Source organism: Branchiostoma lanceolatum, chromosome 9 (assembly GCF_035083965.1).
Source record: "Branchiostoma lanceolatum isolate klBraLanc5 chromosome 9, klBraLanc5.hap2, whole genome shotgun sequence".
NCBI lineage: Eukaryota > Metazoa > Chordata > Leptocardii > Amphioxiformes > Branchiostomatidae > Branchiostoma > Branchiostoma lanceolatum.
This window is the reverse complement of record NC_089730.1, coordinates 1900217-1909418: the sequence shown is the minus strand read 5'-3', so window position 1 is coordinate 1909418 and position 9202 is coordinate 1900217. Positions and strand designations below refer to the sequence as shown.

Sequence of the window (9202 nt, the reverse complement as noted above, 5' to 3'; positions counted from 1 at the left end):
GGAAAGCAGCAGAAAACCGCTTTTCGCCGATATGATTACATTTTCCGTCCTACTTTTCTTGGCGGAATTGTAGCCCGTCGACCTGAGGGTGTTGGCCTACATACGAAATCGAAAAAAACTCCAGTCCGAGACCTTCTCAGTTATCTTTGTCACATGTTTGAGAGTCCTATAATGGCGTGCAGTGAATTCATAAACTTTCCTCATTAATCATACAAATTATCTACTGATTTGCATAATTAGCATACGATCTTGTCAATCATCGCTCAAGCTATCTACATACCAAATATTATTCCCTTTCAAAGTTTGAAACGAAATCGGCTCCTGTAGTCGCAAGCCTACACAACACACTTTCCCTCACAAGAGCTATCTACCACTAAAAAATCATGACCATAACATTATCCAGAAAACGAGATATCAAACCCAGTAGTTCCGCTGCAGTACCATAGCAAGCCCAAAAGGGGGCCCAAAATCTAATCATATGGAGGTCCTATAAGAAGACGTACCCACATACCAAGTTTGAAAACAATCCATCCAGGCATTCTCGAGTTATACTGTTAACACACAAACACACACTTCGACAACTATGTGTTCAAGGAATGACTGGCCTCCTCATGAGAAGATTAAAACTACGGTGTTCGTTGGCTGGGACAAAGCGTTTTTTGAAGTAGCCATGTGCAACTTAGCTGTTTAGATCAACCTATATCTTTAGCACTTTCTTGAATCCAAGAAAGGAACAACGGGTGCTTTTACGTATAAAGCTAATTAGCGGCAAGATGATTTTGACGAGTATTCCCTTAGCGGAAAACGGATACGCCGCCACAAAAATGCTGCCAGTCTCAAAGCCACGGGCGGTTCTTTAAGATTGCAATATTTTGATATCAGCAGGACTAGAGAAGAAAAATAACAGGTATGGCATCAATGACAAACATGATAAACCAGAGTCTTACGACCCCAAATCTCCATGAAATTTGTTTTTACATGTGGTGTTTTTTATTTGCCTAGCTATTTGTTAACGTTGTTGCTGCTGCTTGTTGTGTTTTATGTGCCGTAGGTTGTTTGGGGAATTCTTATCCCAGATTCGAACCCAACAAGTGGTCGTGCCAGCTGTCACAGTATGCCTACAATGGACATATAGATTCTCCTCATTACTTATGTAAATTGAGTCCCAATTTGCATAATTTCAAGTTCAGTTTGTACATCTCTGTCCAACCCACCTGTGTATGAAATAACATTAAAAAAACTCTGTCGTTCCTTTCTTCAGTTATTCTCCTTCGAAGATGTTTACAAATACGCCATTGCAGCTCCAGTGACACATACCAGGGGGTCCAAAATTGACCTTGACTTTTTTCCTCCCAGCACCTACCTACATACCAAATATCATTACAATCCATCCACGCGTTCTTCAGTTATGCTGCTTTTAAGCGTCCGGTGACACAAACATACACACGGGATAACACACACGCAAACGCCATGCAAAACAATGTCCCTATGAAAAAGTATTTTTTAATGGAGATAAAAATAACGGCATATAACAGGGAGAAATGATGGTTCATTCATTAGTGTCAACTAACTCAAAAAGGCTTAGGATTTAGGAAAACTAGGATTACAGTGAAAAAATTGTTACATTGAAAAAAGTATTTTTTCTAGTTTTCCACCCGAAAAACATGTTCCATCCACGTATGGTGACATCAGAAGGTGAAAAGATCTATATTTTAATAAAAACTAGTTGTGTGTGGCATATTCAATGTACGTAAACCACCAAATATATACTCCTCTACTGGAAAAGCTTCCTGTGGAAACATTAACTTATGTTCGTACAGTCAAGTCAACTATACCTGCGTACTGACAGATATCTGAAAACATTGGCTTACCTTAAGAAAAATATCCAATGTGACTCATGAGCTCAGAATAGCTGCCGAAGGCGGATTGAGGTCATTGAAGGACTTGTGACAATGATTGGTCTGACGTGACGTCAAAAAAGTAGTCATGTGATAGACATTTTGTCACTAAGTTGACTGCCGAGAGAAAAATCCTACCCCAACGCTTCATTAGTCTCTACCAGACTAACTACGCCGGCAATAGGAAGAATATTTGCCGGGGGACTTTGGCCATGGAGGGTTATATTCGCAGGCCTAGGGTTGCAATATTGGACCCTCTCTCCGTAGCCGACTCCCTTCATACAATTTACTCTATTTGGCCCATTTCAACTATTTTCCCAGCGACCCGCGGAGGCTAGTAGTAGTAGAGCCTAACGCTTCATAAGGTTGATAAGATTTATTCAACTATTCCAGATTCAGCAACCCGTTGCTTAAAGAAGAATGCCCTGCAGTTTCTGTACTCAAACACGCTGATTGTTCTTAAATCTTGTCTACAAAACGTGATCGCTAAATCCGAAAGACATTATTAAAACATCCAAGTAGCGTCGTGTAGTGGTTGTGTGTTTGTCCCGGAACCGTCGTTGGTTTGAATCACCTGACACGCCACCGATGTCGTACCTTTGGGAAATGCACTTTACACGACTTTCCTCACTGCACCCAGGTATAAACTTGGGTTCCTGACTTCGGTTTAGGAGTTAAAAGGCAGTGGAAAAGAGAGTTGGGCTGCACCTTCCACTAGTCATGATCTTTGGGTGGTAGATAGCTCTTTGAAAAATGACACGAGTTTGGACCACCAGCAGCTTGTTATGGAACTTCAGGGGTCTATTGATAAAATATTTCAAAAGTGCCATAATTGATCTGTATGGTACATTATAGTAATCTTATACTTCTCTAACTGAAATAGATACTGCAAACATCAAGTATGAGTTTAAGATAACATAAGATTGCATCAAATTGTTTTGAAAATTTTACTATTATACAACTGAACGGAATGTTCATCAGTATAAGGTTTTTATAGAGTATATAGTGACAAAATTGCCAATATTGATTTTTTTTAAGTATTGAGAAAGATATACAAAGCTGCAATGTGTAAGTATGCTACAGCATGTATCATCCTAAAAAAAGAGGTTAAGGAATGATAAAAACGACGATTTTGAGCTCGGAGAGCTCGTCAACAGGTTGCCTGTAGCCCACCCGAGCAACGGCCAACACATCCAACGATTTTAGACCCATTTTTGTCGGTCGGAGGTCTTTCACACAGAAACTATTCGGATGGTACATAACGAATACTGTTGATTGGTTGGTTGGTCAGTTGGTTGGTACAGAAGTAGACTGTACTTATAGTGATTTATTCCTTAGTCAAGCCAAATAGCATTTATCTAACCTAGCCTAAAGCACAGCCCATATAATAGCTTGAAATGTCCTGTCCTAGAAATGTCTATCGTTTACCATCTGTGTGATCTTTCTCCTCTACTTCTCCATTTCTGCATTAAGAAAGTCAATTTTGTCGTTGAATCAAATGAGATCCGTATGAAGTAATACGTCATACTTGATCGCACATTCGTTTACACAAGACATCGGAAGGTACGAGCTATTCCCAAGGATTGTGGATCATTAACTTCCACGACAAGGAAATTGACACTTTTACTGGAGAACTCCGTCCGTCCGCGAAGGTATTTATTAACAATATATGTCAAATGTTTCAAATAAAGGACGTGTTGCGGCAAATGATTTGAAATTCTTGACAGAAAAGAGTCGATAGAAAATGGGGACAGACATAGATACACAAAACGAAAACTGGAGATTTTAAGTTTTTATGTTGGAATGTGCCTTAGGATAGGCCTTTTCCAAATGCTTGATTAAGAACAGCCAAGTCATATCGATCAGCCACAGGGCAAACACAGACAAAACACAATGATTATAGACTACTACGTATATTGTACTATATTCAATCCAGACAAACCCATTGATTACTAGATAGATACTACGGATATCATTTTACATTCACAGTCTGATTGTGGTATCCACCATGGTCACGTATTTTCTCCATTACATGAAGGTTTTTTTAATAATCACCGTGTACTCAATATTCTTGTTATCCTCATTAAAGTTCAGGTCTTGTAAGGGCTGTGTCCACTGCTAGTGTTAGACATTGAACAAAAAACATATTTTATAAAGAGTCGATTTTGTATTGGTCTCTTGTACAAGGCAGGCGACAAACAGAAATAAGTTACATTACAGAACCAGTACTGGATAGGAAGACCAGAAAGAACGCAACATCGATAAGGATCATTACAAGACTGCATTTTCACGATTTCAATTCATCCACCTAACGTTTAATCCTGGGCTTTTGACGCCATCGAAAATAACGACCAACGTAGATTTATATAAGACGAATAATAGGACATTGTTAGATACAATGTATTGCATCATGATGTTATCAAAGCTGTGGCTAACTCTTTACTTACTCCTTGTTGGTCTTTGCTTGTTCTAAGAAATTAATACAATGAGGGGGACACTGTTTTATGCAAGAAAGCGCCGTGGCTTCACAAAAGCGAATGTGAGTGATAACAAATCATATCATGTAACGTTGACGTGCATCTGCTACGAGCATAATTTGACTCATTTCAAATTCATCACAATATCGTAAGTGGTGTATGAGAAACATTTCCACATACGCGCCAGCTTCTAGGCTAGTGATACACGAAGTTGTGCCTCCTGTTGTGATATTCCTTATCGTGGAAACATTTCCACATGCGCGCCAGCTCCGCGTGCCGATGCTCCTCCAGGGTGGACCAGAGGGACACGGTCTCCGACTGCTTCTCTCGGAGAATCTCGCGAGAGTCCTCCTGAAGGCGCCGACACTTCAGTGGGATCTGCGCGTTCAGCTCTTCCGCGTTGTACCCAATGATATCATCTATCATTCCTAGGAAAAAAAGGAATTGGAATTCTAAAATTTATTGCCACGTAATCCCGAGTGAGACTAGAACATGGCCCAAATCAATAATGCCCCTAACCAACGGATGGCCATGACCTAGATACACCCATATCTCAGACTCACTCATACTGACCGACCCACTCATGTCCAGGACCCACCCATGCTCCCAGATACACCCATACTATCATAGACTAACCAAAGACCATGAGTTCTCCCGTCTTCATCTACAGACCCCCTAATGCCCATGCCCACCTATGCACCCAACTAATACTCCCATGGCCATGCCCCAGACTTGTGACCCACAGACCCGCTCATGTCCATCTAGAACTCATCCATGATCCGGAATCACCCATGGCCAGGACCAGACCCACCCTTGCCCACGACCCATACCTCACCCATGTCACAAACCCACCCTTGTTCAATGCCTCTGTTGCCAGCAACGGCTGCAGCTCATTGGTCAGTTCCTCTGCTGCGGGACTTCCCACCCTGCGGGGCAGGGAGTAGGTCCAGTACTCAGACCCAAACAGCGCCATCTTGCGGTAGTGTGGGTTCAGCACCACACCTGCGTGGCTCCAAACCTGAGGAAATATGAATGCTGTAATTCACTTTATCTTCACGGTAGCAAATTTTGACTGTGTAAGAAAGATTGACATTTTCACTGAACTTCACGTTAGCGGCAAGTAATTTACAGAACGGATGTGTGAAGGAATCACAAATAAAAACAAGTGTTTTTTTTCACGGTGATGAAAAGTTCACGGTGAACGGAACAAAAAGTACAGTATATTTTTTTTTCAGATTTCTTTTCATGTCTCTTCAAACCATGTCCTGAAAGAGACATTGTACGTTTCTAAAAGTCTGCAGTCTTTTGTATAAGGCGTTTGAGAAGTGCCATAAGTCGAGCACGTTAAAGAACCCACAACACATTTCCGTAGAAATAGGAGTACGCCCCGACGTGCGTGGATTACATGTAGATCTGATCCCTACTCAGCTTGTATCGGTGTCTTATACAATGATTAGGTTTACCGGCCATGCAATACCAGTAACCAAAATACCTTTGAGATGTAGGAAAAAATTAATACCTTGTCCGCAGCGAGCGCCATCATAACACCTCCGGCCCCTGCGTTCCCCTGTAGCACCGCGACCGTTACCTTACTGCGCATGCTGAATATCGCCTTCACTACGTCATCAATGGCTGTGATGTTGGCCCACGATTCGGTGGCGGCACATTCGGAGTTTTCGATGACGTTGAGGTGGATTCCGTTGCTAAAAACGTTGTATCTGTAGACGTAGTAAAAATTATGTTTTTTTTTTAAATTTTCATTCTTTCAGTTGTTGTAGAAAAATAACCTGGAATCATTTTCAAAGTGTGCTTCAAACCATTCGTACTTCAAATCATTGAAGGGCAATGAAAGATGCTTAACTTAAATGGAAGGTTAAGTTTAATTAGTTTGTGAATTTGCCAAGTAGGTTTAGTTGATCAAATTGCTCGGTTTGTGCTAACTTATTCATTAAGAGGACGATCGTCTAGATCCCATTCTGCATGCGAAACGATTTGCTCAAGCCAGGTTGAATAGTTAGTTAGTTAATTGATAATTTGATGAAGTTGATAAGTTAGTTAGATTTTAATACTATTAGGCTAGTGCTTGCCCACCAATCAGAACAGGCAGTTTAAATCCGTTTTCAAAATCAACAAGACTTGTCCAAGCCAGGTTAATAAGTTAGATAAGTTAATAATGAGTTGATAATGCTGATAGGTTAGTGCTTACCCGCCCATCAGAACCACCGTAGAGCAGTCTGGATCCCGCTCTACACCCCATAAGACTTGTTCCAGCCTTTTACACTGGTAAGTGCTCATCGCGCCGTTATAGAAGTCGAAGTGCACATAGCAGACGCCGTCCTGGCGCGTCGTCCACACGTCTTGGAACGTCTTGGGCCTGGTGCCGTGAGGAAGAGGACCCGAGAGGTTGATGGGAAGGGGTGTGACGTCAACTGAAGGCAGGACGGACGTAGCGGGAAGCTTCAGGCCGGTTTTCTTGGGGGAGGCCTGGAAAGGAGGGGGTAGTGGGAGTTAGTTATATCAACTACATAATAGGGGTGAATACCAGGCTAATTTCAACAACAAAGGTGTTGCACTAGCAGCACTGGGGATATTGCATCGATAATGATGTTGATAAGCATGCGACATTCAAGCCATGTTCTCAGGTCTAGGCAACTTCGCGGTTTCACTGTTCCACTGGTCGTGATAGGAAAAATAGACGCAACGTTTAAGATATGCACATTAGTTGTACATGGGAGGTTCCTGACTCATCTTGACATATAGAAGATGGGCATTGGACCTAGTCGAAACGTCCCATCCTAAAAGTTGCAACCCTTGCAACCGGGATCCGAACTCCCAAACTCTGAGTCTGAGTCAAGAGGTAGTTGCTATTGAAAGTACCTTTCTCACTGGACCCGCGGCACGCTGCATGGCGGCGTCGCTGCGTCCTAAATTGGATTTGTGTTAACGTTGGGTAACATAAATTCGCGGGGTACTTAAATTCGCCATTTTTTGAAGCGGTGTATTTTAGGGATATGTTCTAGATGCAAAATCAGTTATTACGACAGCAATGCAAACCGGATAGACTAACGTATTCAGAACACTGGCTGAAAAGCTTCGATAACCATGCATTAGAAGTTGGCGACGTCAAAGACTCTCCGTCACTTATTGACAGAGTCTGGGGCTTCGTGGGAGAATCACACTCTCCGTCACTTATTGACAGAGTCTGGGGCTTCGTGGGAGAATCACACTGCACGGTTGTTCGCTGGTTTATAAGACAAATGTCACATCTCCTGCCTGCTAAACACAATTATTTACAAGACAACTTGTTACACTCTCTTTTGCTAACCTGCAACTGGATTCTAAGTGTGATCAATCATCAAAACTCCTCTTTGTTGCTACAACCTACGGCACGTGTATTTTCCCGCAACCATATCATTACCCAGAATCCTGTCGTCAAGCAGACGACAAAGGTTTGTGAGGAACACTTTTGCACGTGATAGTGGACTGAAGACGATATTTTCCTCAAAGTTTGCTCCTAACACAACAAGGAACACATGGACATAGTAGTATAACCATTGCTACGGCATCCAGCTAACTTCCCATGAATAATGTACACGTTGCCATGACGGTGGGGATCGACTTTGAGTGACGTTCTACCGACTCAACAAACGGGATGTTACCGAAGGCCTGATGTGTGCGGTACGGCCGTTTTTTCGTGTATTTTTTTTACTTGGACACGTCTATATCCGTAGCACTCTCCTCAAGCCAAGGATGGAACGAATAGCTGCTGCATAAAATGTAATTAGCGGTAAGCTTAAGATATTCAAGACGAATCTTCTCTCCCGAAATAATGTTCACACCTGTCCGACAACACCGTCATTGTGCGTGCGGTGGACGGTAGTTTCAAGTTGAAATATTATGGTGTCAGCACGACTAGAGACAAAATCTACCATATATATGATTAGTGCAAAGATAGTACATGATACTGACAGGATAATAGAAAAAATGATGGTTTATTGTTCTGCTAGATTGATTTCAATCAACCATTATCGGAAAAATGGCGAATCTATGTTACCCAACGTTACCCTTGACTTTGTAATGGGAATATCATTCAAAACGTACAACTATGACCAAAAAGAAGAAAAACAACACAAGGTTTAAAACATTCGTTTTTTGTCGATGAAATTCGTTGATTGTTTTATCAATTCCATCGGCCGCAGCGCCAGCGCAGCGCCAGCGTGCCGTGGGTCCAGTGAGAGGGGTCTGTATGAACCACGCGCGATACTCCGTACATTAATGTTGTGTCACAAAGCTTGGTATGGATACACATCCCCTAGCCAGAACAATAGTGGACGTACTCATCAAGCCGTGGTCCACTTTTCGTAATTAGGAGCTAGGGGAACTAACAAACCTGTTAACCATATTCAAACGTACATACGTCTGTCTTCTCTAGCTCACTGAAGAGATGTACTCTTTCAATGGTTGTGACAAACAGGTTTTAGACCACTTTAACTTTCACTGGCTATGGCCCGCACACCGAGCTCACTTTCACTATATCTCACCTTAAGGTGAGAGATCCAGACGGCCGTGTCTTCTCCACAGGCCACCAAGACAGCGCCGTTCCTCCTCCCGATGACGTCGCCAGGTGTGACGTCACACGCCCGCCCCTTTTTTACACGCCGTACCATGTCAGAATCGCATTCCACGCATGCGCCAAACAGCGCAAACTCGCGCTCCAGTTTTTGACCTTTATATTGATTGAAACAAAATTAGTGAACCAATCATCGAAAGAGAAAAAACATTTCCATATACATTTAATGTAACGAACGTTGCGTATTTACAATCGTG

The 9202-nt window shown here is 42.2% G+C and overlaps 1 protein-coding gene across 1 annotated transcript; it reads right to left on the bottom strand.

Moving 5' to 3' along the window:
• Positions 1–3677: 3677 nt before the first annotated feature.
• On the bottom strand, positions 3678–9132 carry LOC136442425 (hydrogenase maturation factor HoxX-like). The gene is made up of 5 exons (XM_066439268.1): positions 8917–9132; positions 6582–6859; positions 5895–6093; positions 5228–5393; positions 3678–4803 (listed from the first exon to the last, which is right to left on the bottom strand). Exons 1-5 carry the CDS (start codon positions 9040–9042, stop codon positions 4571–4573), a joined length of 1002 nt encoding a protein of 333 aa, XP_066295365.1. The 5' UTR covers positions 9043–9132; the 3' UTR covers positions 3678–4570.
• Positions 9133–9202: the final 70 nt, after the last annotated feature.